Source organism: Puntigrus tetrazona, chromosome 12 (assembly GCF_018831695.1).
Source record: "Puntigrus tetrazona isolate hp1 chromosome 12, ASM1883169v1, whole genome shotgun sequence".
Classification (NCBI taxonomy): domain Eukaryota; kingdom Metazoa; phylum Chordata; class Actinopteri; order Cypriniformes; family Cyprinidae; genus Puntigrus; species Puntigrus tetrazona.
Genome location: NC_056710.1, coordinates 16,235,556 through 16,250,139, shown reverse-complemented (window position 1 = coordinate 16,250,139; position 14,584 = coordinate 16,235,556). Strand labels below are relative to the sequence as shown.

The 14,584-nt window shown below is 37.4% G+C and overlaps 2 protein-coding genes across 4 annotated transcripts; both read right to left on the bottom strand.

Annotated features, from left to right (window-relative positions):
- Positions 1-449: 449 nt before the first annotated feature.
- On the bottom strand, positions 450-7,271 carry si:ch211-250n8.1. 3 transcript variants are annotated; one of them, XM_043253244.1, is made up of 16 exons: positions 7,003-7,269; positions 5,131-5,235; positions 4,339-4,414; positions 3,986-4,142; positions 3,866-3,911; positions 3,722-3,780; positions 3,601-3,636; positions 3,454-3,506; positions 3,129-3,261; positions 2,042-2,259; positions 1,908-1,953; positions 1,711-1,776; positions 1,554-1,613; positions 1,382-1,470; positions 1,007-1,101; positions 450-914 (listed from the first exon to the last, which is right to left on the bottom strand). In XM_043253244.1, the coding sequence occupies exons 1-16, from the start codon at positions 7,037-7,039 to the stop codon at positions 880-882; spliced, it is 1,311 nt and encodes a 436-aa protein (XP_043109179.1). In that variant the 5' UTR covers positions 7,040-7,269; the 3' UTR covers positions 450-879. The 3 variants fall into 3 exon arrangements, 2 of the variants coding, with proteins under 2 accessions (XP_043109179.1, XP_043109180.1); XM_043253245.1 differs by lacking the exons at positions 5,131-5,235; positions 7,003-7,269 and adding an exon at positions 4,872-5,124; XR_006252186.1 differs by lacking the exon at positions 450-914 and having other exon boundaries at positions 1,049-1,101; positions 1,691-1,776; positions 7,003-7,271.
- Positions 7,272-10,362: 3,091 nt separating this feature from the next.
- On the bottom strand, positions 10,363-14,205 carry LOC122355667 (galanin receptor 2a). Its single transcript, XM_043254197.1, has 2 exons — positions 13,515-14,205; positions 10,363-11,978 (listed from the first exon to the last, which is right to left on the bottom strand). The coding sequence occupies exons 1-2, from the start codon at positions 13,859-13,861 to the stop codon at positions 11,237-11,239; spliced, it is 1,089 nt and encodes a 362-aa protein (XP_043110132.1). The 5' UTR covers positions 13,862-14,205; the 3' UTR covers positions 10,363-11,236.
- Between the last annotated feature and the right edge of the window lie 379 nt (positions 14,206-14,584).

Genomic DNA, 14,584 nt, shown 5'->3' with positions numbered 1-14,584 from the left:
ATCTCCAGTTTAAGAGGGAGATGTGTTTCAAATTCAAAGTCGCGACTCGCAGATAAAGGTCTCCAAACGTGATCGTGATTTCTTAAGGATAAAAACCGCAAATCAGTTTAAGTTCGTTTGTCCGTGCATTGCTTTTTATTTTTACACTTTTATGATTCTTGAAAATATTCTCGAAGGTATCTTTATATTACAACGATAAAAATATCCTTGTTCTTTTGTGCCGACATATTTCATATAGCATATTTCAGTTTATCTGCTGAATAAAATTACATTTACATATGTGACCCTGGACCACAAAAACCAGTCATAAGAGTACATTTTTGAAATTGAGATTAATGAATCATATAATAAATAAGCTTTCCATTGATGTATGGTTTGTTAGGACTGAGCCATTTTTTTTACTCACATATAGTATTTGACTAGAGACTAAGAACGGTGCATTTATCATATTCATTCTATGACATGTTTTTATTGTACTTGTAAATATACAATGTTCTAAACATTTTTATGAGTTTACATACAAAAAGCACATAAACGCATGTTTGGATTACAAAGTGTGAATACAGTTTATGGGTGATTTTAACTTCTTGTTTGTTTTAAGTGTTTTATAACATGTGTATTTTGTGAAAAACAAATCTATAGATATAGATAAATAGATATATAAAAGCATAAAATCTTGTAACAAAAAGAGGCTCAGAATTTTATGTATTTCTATCAAAACAGCACTACACTAATACAGGGTTTATCGATAATATACAGTATACTATTAAAACAAACGATAAACTATATTGTTATAATATGGAATATATAACAATGCAATATATGTACGGGGCTGGAAACCCTGGGTCACACTTCGGAAGCTGTCCAATCCACCAATTTTCATACAAACCATTCCGTATGTTTGAACCCAGCGGCTGCATCAATGAAGAAAACACTTTATTAAACACATTATTAGCACTTGACGTAATTATTTCATTACATCAATACCGTGTAGTTTCACTCTCACCTATACGGTTAACAATCTCTTCACACTCGCTGCTTGTGGCGGCCTGTAGGACCACGCAACAGAAGCCTGACTGTTTGCCCGTTTGCGGTGAATCTCTGAAACCAATTACATGGTTAGTGCTAAAAACGCAAAGCCTAGAAGAAAAGTAAGCATATGGAATGCAGTTAAACCAGCCTCATATCCCGTCTGCCGTTTATCCAAATTCTCACACGGCAAATTTCAAATACTGAAAGCTAGTTTTAACTGAAAGAGGGTTTCGTATCAGAGAGATTTCAAGAAATCAAGCTCAGCATGAAACAGCATGCCGTGCATCTCGTTTTAATTACTTGAATCGACATATATCTGCATATATATCTTTAAAAATAAAATACTTACAATACACAAAAAGCAAAAATGGTTAAATCGGGTTGGCTTCCAAACCTCCCAACACACGATATCTCAGGAAAATGGTGTTGAAACAGCTCCTGATCAAAAGGAGAAACTTTGGTTTAGAATTACTGTAACTGTAACCTGTATGCTATTTGTATTTATACTGAAAAACACAAACCTGCTTATTGGACTTGTCTATGCAGGTCAGATGCGTCTCCTTTACATCCAGCAGTACTTCCTATAAGTCAAAAAGCATGCATGCTATATTAAACAGGTCTTAAATTTACCTTACATATCTTTCTACATAAAACTCACTTGCTCAATTGTAGATATACCTTTCTTGCCTGACTGCTCTCCAGAACCACAGGAATGACATGCTGCAGGGCCTCCTTACCGCCGTGCTTAAACAAAAATAACATTCATATTAAATAATCGCATGCTTCAGGATCACATATTGACTTAAAAATACACATGCGTGGATTAAAGTGAAACAAGAGCACCATAAAGAGAGATGTTTACACAACTACTGTACCATTCCTATGTTTGCTTTTCCTAAGAGGTGCACGCCGTACAGGATCCTGTTAATGAAACACGATCAAACAGTTACAGGCCGGGGCTGTTTATGCTATTTGTGACTAATACAATTGCAAACATACGCGGGACTACCTGCCGTCTTTCACACACTGCGTCTGCCCTCTTTTCTGACCCGCAGTTCTGTCCTGCTGAGAGGTAGCTTTTGGGCCAAACTGAAGTGAGGGTTTTTCCTGTTTGAGCTGCCGTAAGTGTTTGACCAGCGGCTGATAGATAGACCCATCTCCTCCTCTCCAACGTATCAAGTGAATGGAAAGGGGCTGACTCTTCATCTTAGATAGAACCACACCTGCCTTTGGATGGGAAAAGCGTGTGAGCTGTTAGTCAGATATCGAGCTCTGTAGCTTTTATCCCCATTTTTTCACAGATCTCTCTCAGTTGTTGATTGAATGTTGATTTGTAATTGTTTGACTGTAATTGTGGGGTCACACTAGCAAAATTTCAGTGAGACAAGTTAGGCCCATTGTCTATAGTAGATTGAGAGGTGATGTATGAAGCACAAAAGTCACATTTAAACTAAGTTGGTCAATGCTGTTAATCTATGAGACAAACTTGTTTAGAAACCCAAATTTTGACACATTTTGCCCTTATGTGAAATTCCCAAATGTGTGAATTTGTAAAATCTTGCCAAACAATGTTCATTTTGACTACACTTGTAAAAGGGCGACAGGAAATGAAACATAAGCATGGATGAATTATTAACAATAGATCTGGTGAATTTCCATTTCTTTAAAACTGCTGCAAATGGGATTTGAGCACTAAGACTTACATTGTAGTCTGTCGTAAGCTATTGTATGTCTTCAAATCGCATGACTATTTTTTAACGCTATTTTAATGATCTTTTTTTTTGTTATTTCAGGAGCTGTGCGGTTTATTTTATCATCCACTTTGTGGAGAACAGCGGCTCAGGCATTGTGGCTAATGGGAAGAATGCGAAACAGCATGAGGGTTAGTAAATGATGACAATACTGTAATTTCCGTGTGAAATTGGGAACTATTCCTGATAGGAGCCATATCTTGTGACGAACGTGTCTTAGAATCAGCAAACACAATGAAGCTTATCATGATTATATGATCAATTCCGGCAAAGCGGATAACAGAGTACACAGATATAAAGCTGTCTCTAAGATTCATTTATGATGGTATGTTGGGTCATGCTGACCTGTCCATTGCTAGCATTCCTCAGTGATATCCCATTGATTTCATCAATGATGTCACCAGGCTCTGCAAACATATCCACCTGAGCTTGACTACCCTGAAGCAGGTCTAGTACAAAGACCCGTCCGTCTAGGTACCTTTAAAAAGAAAAATGCTTAACATTTGTGATATGAATAGAAATGCTGATTTGGAATATGCAGTTGAGCATGGCTATTGTGAAACACGGAGAGCTAAAAGGTGATCAGAATGTGTGCACAAATAATATTTTTTAGAAAAACAATGCAAAAAATGCAGCATTCAGAATTGAAAAGACATGCCAACATGCTAACCTGAGCACCATCCCCAGCTCTCGACAGGGAACAGCTTCATAGATCTGACACACCTAAAACACAAGCAAGGTTTGCAACATGCAGTTCAGCGTGAACTCTTCATGCACATACAGGTAAATCAAGTACATCAGAACATTAAGAACCTACCGGAAGCAACCAGCTTTCATCCAAGAAGCTGCAGTTCTGAGATTAAAGTCACAAATAGAATGTAATTAGTAAAAAATGAAGATCTGAAACTCAGCAAACGCAGAGGATGAGCAGTTCATACCTCAATACTGATCTTAAAGTTCATTTCTGATAGCACCATAGACAGCGAAAGAAACGGTTCTGTTTGGAGACATTTCAGACAGGAATTACAGCAAAACAAGCAGTTTAAAACTGCTAAAGTATCTTGGGCAAATGCAAAACTTACCAACAAACTCCTCATTTCTCAGAATAGCGATATTAGGGCAATACCACTATGACAAAAAAAAATTACATTGATTGTTTGAGCAAAACCATTTTCAGTCATAACTTGCGAACGCGCACCAACCTCAATGACCCTGTTCGTGTGCAGCAAATGTTTCACAACATTTCCCAGGGTTCTCCTCATCAGCATGAGCCGTATGAAGAAGCGTCCTCGGCCTTGAGAAGTGATGAGTTTGCTGCAGGCCGTGGTCTGCTGCACGGCTAAAGAAACTGAACTCAACCTTCAGGAGAACACAGAACATTCTGATCAGACAGGCCACATTTAAATGCACTTTCTCTTCCATTTTCATCCAATCCGGGGTTGTGATTAATCAAAATATTCTATTCATTCTTTGTAATATTTTAGTATTAATTAGACTTTTAAACCTATGTTATGTTACTCTAAAAATGGAAAGCAATAAGTGCATAATGACTCACCTGCCACATGTGTCGTGATGCAGAAGCTGTTCAAAACAATTCCAGTAATCTCTATGTGCCAAACTGAGAACAGGCTCTAAAAACATTAATGTTCATTATGTAATAAACATCGTGTCACGTGCATATATTTGCTTGCATGTTAAAATTTTAACTAATGCTAAAGGTAACACTTTACAATAAGGTGTCATTTAACATTAGTTAAACTATAAAATAACACAAACAAACAATGAACAATGCATTTATTACACAATTTATTCATCTTTGTTAATGTTAGTTAATGAACATACAGTTAGTTTTCAGTATCGTTCATTCTTAGTTCATGTTTATTAATGTTGTTATCCAATGTTAACTAAGGAACCTTATTTTAAAGTGTTTGCATAGTAAACAGAAAAAAGAAAATCTAAGGATAAAAACTACTATATTGAATTATTATTAAAAAATAATAACATTATCTCTACAGTGCTAAAATAGCAGAATTGGTGTTTCTACTTTACTATCTTGTACAACTACCAGTTTTGTAAAGAAATGCTTACGTTGACAGTTTGTGAAGCGCTGAATCACTGTATACATAAAATTGTGGGAAGCATAACCTAAATTTATGCGTGTCCAAACATCTATTGTACGTAGACATCCTTATTCTCTGTAAACCTCAATAAAAGTCATCCTGTAATGTGTACGGATTTTCCCACAGTGTGTGCCAGAATGTGTAATGGCGGCTCTTTTCTGAGTGTTTGCTGACAGGTGATGATGTCCAGGTGTACAGGAGAGTGTGTGTTGGTGTGTGGAGCTCACGCTGCAATCCCTTTCGCAGTATAAGTTCCAGGAGCTCACAGCAGGATGAGAGGTGTGGGTTGGAGTCAGTCACACTGCCTTCCGATTTCAAGTTCAGAATGCACACTGAGAATAAACAGGGAGGGCGATGGTTAATGGTTAGTTTTCTGTTTTTAATCACAAGATATTATGTAATGTAGGTGGAATAGGCCTTGCTTCATTAACCCAGACCAAAACAGCACACGCCACAGCACACACTGGCATACTTGGTTGCCCTGGAGCACACCACAGCTGTGTGTGTCTTTTGTTTACCCCAGGAATATAGCGGGCCGTTCCTTTCGAGCTGCTTTTTAATTGTCAGTAAATGCACACGTATCAGACAGATGTATTTTAATGTTGCATCATGCCTCACTTGTTTTTCAGCGTCCTACGCCATGAGTATCACATTTACACAGGTGTAGCCGCATTAATAAAAAAAGGTATATTATCAAATGTGTGTTGATGCATGGACAGCTGGTCATGGAGAAGTCACTTTCAAATCAAGCAGCTTTCTGTTGGTGAATACAAATTTACAGTATATGGTGATTTTTTTTCAACCTCACTTAATACTAGTCAGGGGTGCATTACCCAAAAGCATCATTACCTAATTATGGTCGTTGCTTCCACTAATTTCTATTGGTATAACAACAGAACTTGCAACCGTAGTTGTTTTTTGGAATCACAACCAATGTAAGACACCATATTGAATCTGTGAGTGGTAGCTGTATCCAAAATAACATTCTTCTCTACAATATTGTGTGAAAAATAATAGACCAAAACAGTTTTATATTAAGAATTAGTAATGTTATTTGAAAAACAGTAGGTGAAAACTATGACTTAGTTTAAGATAAGTCTTTTTTTTTGCATGGTTTCCTTCAAGTGAAAAATTTAAAATTGAAAAACTGAAATGAGAGGAGAGATATTAGAACAAGACTGTTGTATAAAAGGGGAACTACAGAGCAAGTATAGACAGTTCTACTAAAATTTTAAACTGCTGAGCCATGTGCTGATATACCCCTGTTGAAAAAAAACAGCATATGCTGGTTACATGTTTTAAATTGGTAGGCTGGTTGGAGCCGGTTTATGCTGGTCCTTTTCTGGTTTAACCTTGTTCTTAGCTGGTCATGTGCTGGCACGAACAGCATAAAACCAGCAAAGGGCGAGCTTAAACCAGCATAAACGCTTCAAAACATACATAACACATGCAGTTTTTTTTTCAACAGGCTCGTTTATTATTATAGCATTTAAGTATGCATTCTCTCAATAGACAAATGCTGTTTTTATTCAATAAAATGTTAGTTTATCAAATATTGCAAATGACTGCATCTCTTGTACATACAGCTGCAATATTAAGAAAACCAGCATATGCTGGTTAGGTATGTTTTAACTCGGGATGCTGGTTGGAGCTGGTTTATGCTGGTCTTTTGCTGGTTTAACCTGGTTCTTAGCTGGTCATGTGCTGGTCCAACCAACTTAAAACCAGCAAAGGACCATCTTAAACCAGCATAAAAGCTTCAAAACATACATAATCAGCGAATGCAGGCTCATTTATTTTTATAGCATTTAAGTACGCATCCTCTCAATAGACGAATGCTGTTTTTATTCAATAAAATGTTAGTTTAGCAAACACTGCAAATGACCGCATCTCTTCTACACAGAGCTGCAATATTAAAATCGCTTCAAATCATCAAGACGGCTTGTCTGAGCGCGCAAAACAAGCACGCTAGCTGTCCATCTACCAGCAGCAGCCACTGCTAACCGAGCAGCAGACCCACAACAACAGCTGATCAGTAAAACAGCGCATCGAAGGTCAGCTACACAAGAGTGTGATAGCATATAGGATGTGAAACGTACCTTTAAGTGTTTCGATAAGTGGGTCTTTTGCAGGCATTATTGTGAACGCGCATATTCCGCGACGTCCATCCAGTTACACTGAAAGCAAATACTAATAACCTGTCATCAGACGTTTGTTTTCTCAAGGTTGGTACATGAGTGATATGTGAAGCACATTCAGTGATGACACCTGTCATGAATGTACATTAGAGAGTCTTTACCGCCCCCCATACGATATGATATGATGATGATGATGATGATGAAGATGGTGGCGCTCGCTCGATTAATTCAATAAATCAACTCTACAAATGCTGTATAGTCGCTCACAGAAGACTCCAAGACATTATTCAAATTGTGAAATAATTTCTTTTTTATTATAACTAAAAAATAACGAAATAAGGACGAAGAAAAAACAGTAACCTGTTATATAAACCTGTTATATAAAATACTATTATATTATAATACAGCAGTTTTTCTCGTTTATCTTGTCTAATAATATCTAGTAATATCTATAGATTCATTTCATGAGGGAATTGAAATTCATCAGCCACTGGTTGTAGTAAGTGCTTTTTAAATTACCTTTTTAACTCAGAATTATCATTTACTCAAGTTTAAAGCTTATGTCTAGTTACCTTGGTGATAATTGCATGTTATTGGTACAGAAAAATCATGCTAGTAAGTGTACCAATTATATTCAAATTTGCTGAAAATGTACTCCTATTTTTTTTTTTTTTTTTTTGCATTGCTTCACTTGCTCAGCTATCCTCTGCAGTGAATGGGTGCCATCAGAATGAGAGGTCAAGCAGCTGATAAAAACTGTTACAATAAGCAACAAGTAATTCACATTACTGCAGTCTATCAATACATGTCTTGTAAAGTGTAAGTATCCTGCATTAAGGCATTTTAAATGTAAAACTTCACATCTAACCAGAACAGTCCATAATAATGGTAGTTTTACAAACATGCAGCTTTTCACTTCACTAATCCTCACTTGATGGACTGGAGTCATGTGGATTACTAAAGGTGAGTATACATTTTCTGCAATTTAGCATTTTTTGCGTGAACTGTTCTTGTAATATTTCCATTAGAATCATACCAAGCTGAACGATTCTAAAAATACATGACCTTTTCTTTTTAATTTAGCACAAAAACACACACTTACAATTCCTTTAGTGCGATGTTGGGCCTTTGTTTAACAGCAGTTAAAATGTACTTTTCTTGTTGTTGAAGAAAACCTAAAGATCCTAACTGGACCTACTTCACTAAAGGCACAAGTCTGCTGGGAGGCAACATCTCTGTTCAATTCTCAGAGCATGCTTTAACTCACAGGTTCTTCCATTAGAACTGATTGGAAGCATGAGGTAAAGGACGGCCTCTGCCTGTTACATCCCAGTGTGATGTCTGAAATGATGGAGCTTATGAAGGATGCAGCAGGATCTGGAATTCAGCAGTGCTTACGTTCAAGAAAACTGCATGCTGCTGAGATGAATGACGATTTCCTAATTTTTCAGCCACGATGACACCGTAATGGAGCATATGTCAAGCAGTTCTGACTATATTCATGGCAGAGGATTCATATTTACAGGGTTAGAGTTTTAGAACAAACCCTGAATAAATCAAGAAAGCACTGCAATAGCAAGCTTTCAAGTACAGTACAATGTGCAGGCTATCAGTGCGAACACTGTTTACTTTCCAACAACTAAGCCGACAATATCCATCTAGACAACATCAACAGCTTTCATTTAAGCTGAGTCTTTTCTTTCACCTTTCCCCTCAGAGAGATAATAAGGAGGCATTAGGAAAAAGTAGATGATCTCCTCATCTGTGCACACCGAGGTGTGAGGTGGGCAGATGTGACATCGTTACGGAGAGATAACCTTGCCTTATCAGCATCACATAAGTCGTCTTATGCCCTTGAGAGGTAAGACAGAGGAGTAGCTTAACTGGTGAACTTTGATTTGACTGTAACACCAGACTATGACTTTGTATTTGCAGAAGAGACTTATTACAATGTATGGGGGTTGGTAGACTGAACATCACAAACAAGAATAGACTAGAAAAAATGCCAAAATGTACCACTGTGCAGGACTAGTCAAGATATTAAACCTGAATTAAAGAAACACTTCACAACACTTCGCATTTAATCATTATACAGATTGTTCAACGCTGCTTAGAGGTGGCATGAATGTATTTACACTGCAATCACAAATGCATATTTGAATAGGGGCAAAGGTGCAGTCTTAATTTAATCTGGCTTTTATCCCACATCACATATCAGTTAAGGAATAGGAAATTATTAATTATGATCTCAAGTCAGTACAACTTGTTCAACTACCATGCCCCTCCTCCACTGCAGATTCTACCCGGCAACATATTATCACTGGTAGCCTCTACCATTAATATTGGAGACTTTTGTCTTTATTTATTCACCTTTCTGTCAATCCTATAATTTTTTTTTATTTTGTGAACCACAAAAGGAGAATCTGATACAACTATAGTGCTTTGTGATTAATTCCGTTACACATGCAGTACACATTGTCTTTATTCTTTTTCTGACTGCCTTGGTTTTCCATTGACTGTCGTGTCTGTTCTGTGTCAAAAGGTCATATCAGGGTTTTGCTCCTGATGAAGAGCTGAGCTGTTGACGGGGAATAGGATACATGAGGAGAATAATCATGGGGAGCAGAGGGGCATCATCATCATCATCATCATCATAATGCTTGGTAGTGAGCTAGAATTGCTTTTGGAGTGGCCAAAGCTCTCCTCTCTGCATATGGCAATCAGTTTGACTGCAGAGTGCTTCTTGAAGAAGAACCCTAAGTATATGGTTCATGGGCACCCAAGTATACTGCACAATTGCATAGTGCATGAAGAGACTTTTGACACCTATGAAGGACACTGTAATTAACATATTCAAATTCAATGACCTGTTTCTTTTTGTAATGCTACTGAAAACCAAACTACTCGCCAGAATGGCAACAGCGTGTGCTTTTCAGAGAAGAGGTCCTTAGAAATAGATGCCCTAATACCGTTTTTAGCACACGAGCAGCGTCATGGGAAGTATAAAATAACCACAGATCTGGTTAAATAGTGATTGTACAATAAATACTTACGTCAGTCGTTAAATGAGGCTGCAACACTGGGATTTTTCCACTGATGGAGCAAATCAGAGCGCACATATTACCCACAAACTCTCTAAGCAACAGCTGAGCTTAAAGCAGCTACACAAGAGAACCAGCCAACTGGCACATTCCCAGTAAAGCCAGATGCAGGGAGAACTAAGATAAGTGGATGTTCTTATGCGCCTGTTTCGTAACGGCTTGAGAGAGATTCTTACTGTATACATTCTGTTGCTTGGAAAGATCAAACCGTATTTTTCATTGTGGATTTACTTGTGAACAATATTTTATTTATAGGTTGTAAATTCTTTGTAGGCATTTTTGGCCGAAACTGCTGAACATTCAGAATTGCCATTACAGAAATATATTACAATTGCGATAGAAAAGTAATATTTTACAGTAGTGATGTTTCAACTGTTTTGGATCAAAACATTTTATTTTCCCTAAAACGTCGAACTGGCCTCAAATTTTTATTTGTAATATTTGTAATATTTTGGGATGTTAAAATATTATTCTCAAGATCAAAAAGATTGAGTTCTTAAAAAATGTATTCTTTTATTTCTGTCATTACTGATACTCTAATAAAACCGCATTATGCAGCCAACATATATTACAAAAAATATACACACACACACAAGAAACACTTTACAATGACCGCATGTGCTTTAAACTAGTTTTCAACATTATAGACACTGTTGACTCAATACATCAGATCATGCAGGCATTAATCCCAAAGGACTGAGAACATAAATTGTTCAAATATGATCATATTGTTATAAATGTCCGCCGTGAACAACTTGACGCTGACACTGTACTCGTTTAATTGAATCTGCTCGTACCTCCGGAAAACCCTACCATGATTCACAGTCAGAAAACACACAGCCACCACTGCACAGTGACGAAAGCTGCCAACACTGACAAAACACAGACGCGAGAGAGCTTTTCATTTTAAACATCGGTCTCTGTCCTCACCAAGAACACAAAAAGCGCTGCTTCTTCTCTACCTGACAATCTGTGCCTATATGATAACTTTTGTTATGTAATCACAGCTCAAATGCTGTTAAAAGCCACCGGAACAGAAGAGTTTTATACTTTGGTAGAGCGCTGATTTGACAGTAGGTGAGAGTTTAAGTGGATTATGTCACATTAAATGTCATGAAGGCACTCGTCATCATCTTCTTGCTACTTTTGCTCCAAAGGCGACCCCGGTTTGACCCGTCGCTATGATTGGATCCTTCGCATGAAGCAGCTTCCATCAGGCTCACCATCTGCGCCGGCTGCACGGCGTGGATCCGGTTTACGACCCGGTTACGAAACGAGCAGCCAAACACCTTCTTGAAGCCCTTTCGAAAGTGTTTAGACACCAGGGCGTAGACGATGGGGTTCAGGCAGGAGTTGGTGTAGGCCACCAGGTGAGAGAGGATGCGGAGTACGTAGGTTGTGTGGTTGAGCGGGAAGTGGCCGAACCACATGCACAAGATAACCAGGTGATGCGGCAGCCAGCATAAACAGAAGAGCGCAGCCACGATGATTATCATCTTGGTCACCTTGCGCTTGGCCTTGCGGGATTCCGACATGTCCTGCATGGGGTCCACGGAGGTCCAGAGGTAGCGGATGGTGCGGGCGTACGTGATGCCGAGAATGAGGACCGGGATAAGGTAGCCGAATATGAAGGTGCAGACGTCCATGGCTCGACGATGGTGGGTGTTCCACGCCGGGATGCAAACGGTGGTCCCGTCTAGATCCATCTGCTGGTAGTAGCTGAGATAAGGGCTGGAGAAGAACAGCGATAGAGCCCAAACGAGGCTGATGGAGGTCAGAGCATTACGAGGAGTTCTGGTCTCTCTTGAGCGAAGAGGATATCGAATGGCAAGATATCTGTGGGGGAAATAAAAACATAATGTCTCAATAAATAAATATTATTAGAGTTACACTCTTAAAAATAAAAGCACTTAATGTATCTATACTAATGGTAGCACTTATCAATATTTTTTCTACTTTACTCTACTAACGTTGCATTGTGTACCAAGACTGAGGTGATATTAAAACTTTTGATTTTCTAGAATGATATAAATAGAAACAATACTCTCATTCCAGTGTAATAAAACTCAGCAGTTTAAATCTAGAGGAGTTGGAAAGTGAGCCTATTTTCAAAAAAAGTGGCATGTTGCTTTAAAATTTTCTTCACAGCGATGCCATAGAAGGACCATTCAGTCTTTAAAGAACCATGTCTTTCTTCTTTTTAGAATCTTTCGGCAAAAATAACCTTTTGTGAAACAGAAATGTTCTTCAGATGTTAAAGGTTCTTTATGGAACTACTTAGACAAAAAAGAATCTTCTATGCCATCCTGTAGCACCTTTCATTTTGAGATAAAACTAGTGGTTAATTGATAAAACTTAATTGATAAAATTGATATTATTGATATGGGGATAAAAAGAGATGCCAGTGTTTCCTGTCGTAGTTATATAAAGCTGTTATACTATATCTTATTATGAATTTAAATCTGCATTTAACCTCAGAACTATCTCACAATAAAAAGAGTTAAAGGCTAAATTTGTGGTGGTTTAAAATGAAGTTTTTACAGTCTTAATTCAAGTGAATTTGAAAGTCTGACAGTAATCGTCTTTGTGTAGCGATGAACATAAGGTTAACCATATTGGTTTAAACATTTTAAAATTATTAACAGTTAAAAAAATTTGTTAGAAATTTAGAAAAGTGAATCAGTAATCAGTTAATAAAGTAAACTGATCAATTACATTACATTAATAAAGTAACTGATATAGTTACACTTAATATTACATTTTAAATAGGGTCATTTGTAATCTGTGACCTATTACATTTACAAAATAACCTTCCCACACTGCTGTGAAGGATTTTGGTTCTGTGTAAATGTAGCATTGACATCTTTTTCCTTTCTCAAATGTGTTTTTCATGGCTAAGAATTTCAGCAATTAACAAGAAAGGTGCAGTTTACTCATTATTTTTTTTAACAAATTCATAATAATACTGTGATTGCTGTAAGTTTAAAACATTAATCATTTAATATCTAAAGTGCTTGGGTGAATAAAGGTTAACTGAGACGACAGTCCCAATTTTTCTGAAGTAAACCCATATTAATAACTAAAATGCAACCAACACTTTAGCAGTTGCAAATCAATACCAAAATAAGAGAATAAAAAATATTTAAATGCACATTGCAGAAGACAATATGGTAGCAGTTAAAGTTTCTTTCTGCTCTGCTCTAGTTTTTTTTTTTTTTTTTTTTTTTGCATTCGCTGTTATTTTCATTGTGGACAATTGTTGCATATCATTGTCCAATAACATCTAATCAATTAGGCTGTGCGTTTCAACACGACTCACTGAACTGGAAAGAAAAGCCCGCGCTCATCGCGCGCACCAGGATAAGAACGCACCTGTCCAGAGACACCGCTGCCAGAGTAAAGATGCTCGCGTACATGGTCAGGTAGATGATAAAGTGCACAGCTTTGCACACAAACTGTCCAAAAACCCACTCGTCCATGGTGTAGATGGTAGCCTGGAGAGGCACGCAGAAGACGATGAAACAGAGGTCCGCAAGCCCGAGGTTCAGGATGAACAGGTTGGTGCTCTTTGTGTTTATCTGTCCGTTGCGAATGAGAACCGCGAGCACAAGACAGTTCCCCACGGTACCAACCAAAAAAATAAGCGAGAATATGACAGAAATGATTACCGACTCAACTTTCCAGTAGGAAGAGAAGTGGATCTGCTGAGATGCGTTCATCTTTCTGCCAAGTGAAACGTTTAAAATGCTTCAGCGCTGCATGGACTCCATAAGGACACGCACCGAGAACTTCTACGTCGTCATTTTGTTTTTTTGTGAAAAGACCTAAAAACGTACTTAAGCTCAACGATAAAAGAAAAGCATCCTCTGACTGGATGGTTTTCATGTAGGTACAGATGGAGTAGGTGTTGAACATCTGATGATCACTCCCATCGCCAGCCTCCTCCTCTTATACTCAACTATTCAACAAGAACTTTGCGCAAGATACAATGCAAGACGTTTACATAAATGATAAACACTAAAAATAAAATATTATTAAATAATATAATAAAATAAAAAAATCTATATAATATATAGGCCATTTCTAAACAAATTATACACACACACACACACACACACACACACACATATATATATGTGTGTGTGTGTGTGTGTGTGTGTATAGGCCTACAGCATGAAGGTTGGATTAATTAATGCAGCATCTGATGAGTTTAATTAGCAGCCTAAATGTAGTCAAATTAATTTACAAATGTAATATTGTCAAATAAAATTGTCATTTTTTTTTTGTCAGAGAACAATGTTTATTATATAAGATCTGAAAAGATAAAGTTTCACTTAAGCCTAACAAAACATTGCAGTTGTTTTAGATGTCTAATATTTTTCTGATAATAAAACCATTCCTGTATTTGAATTTTTATATCCATTTTGTCTGTTGTTGGTTAA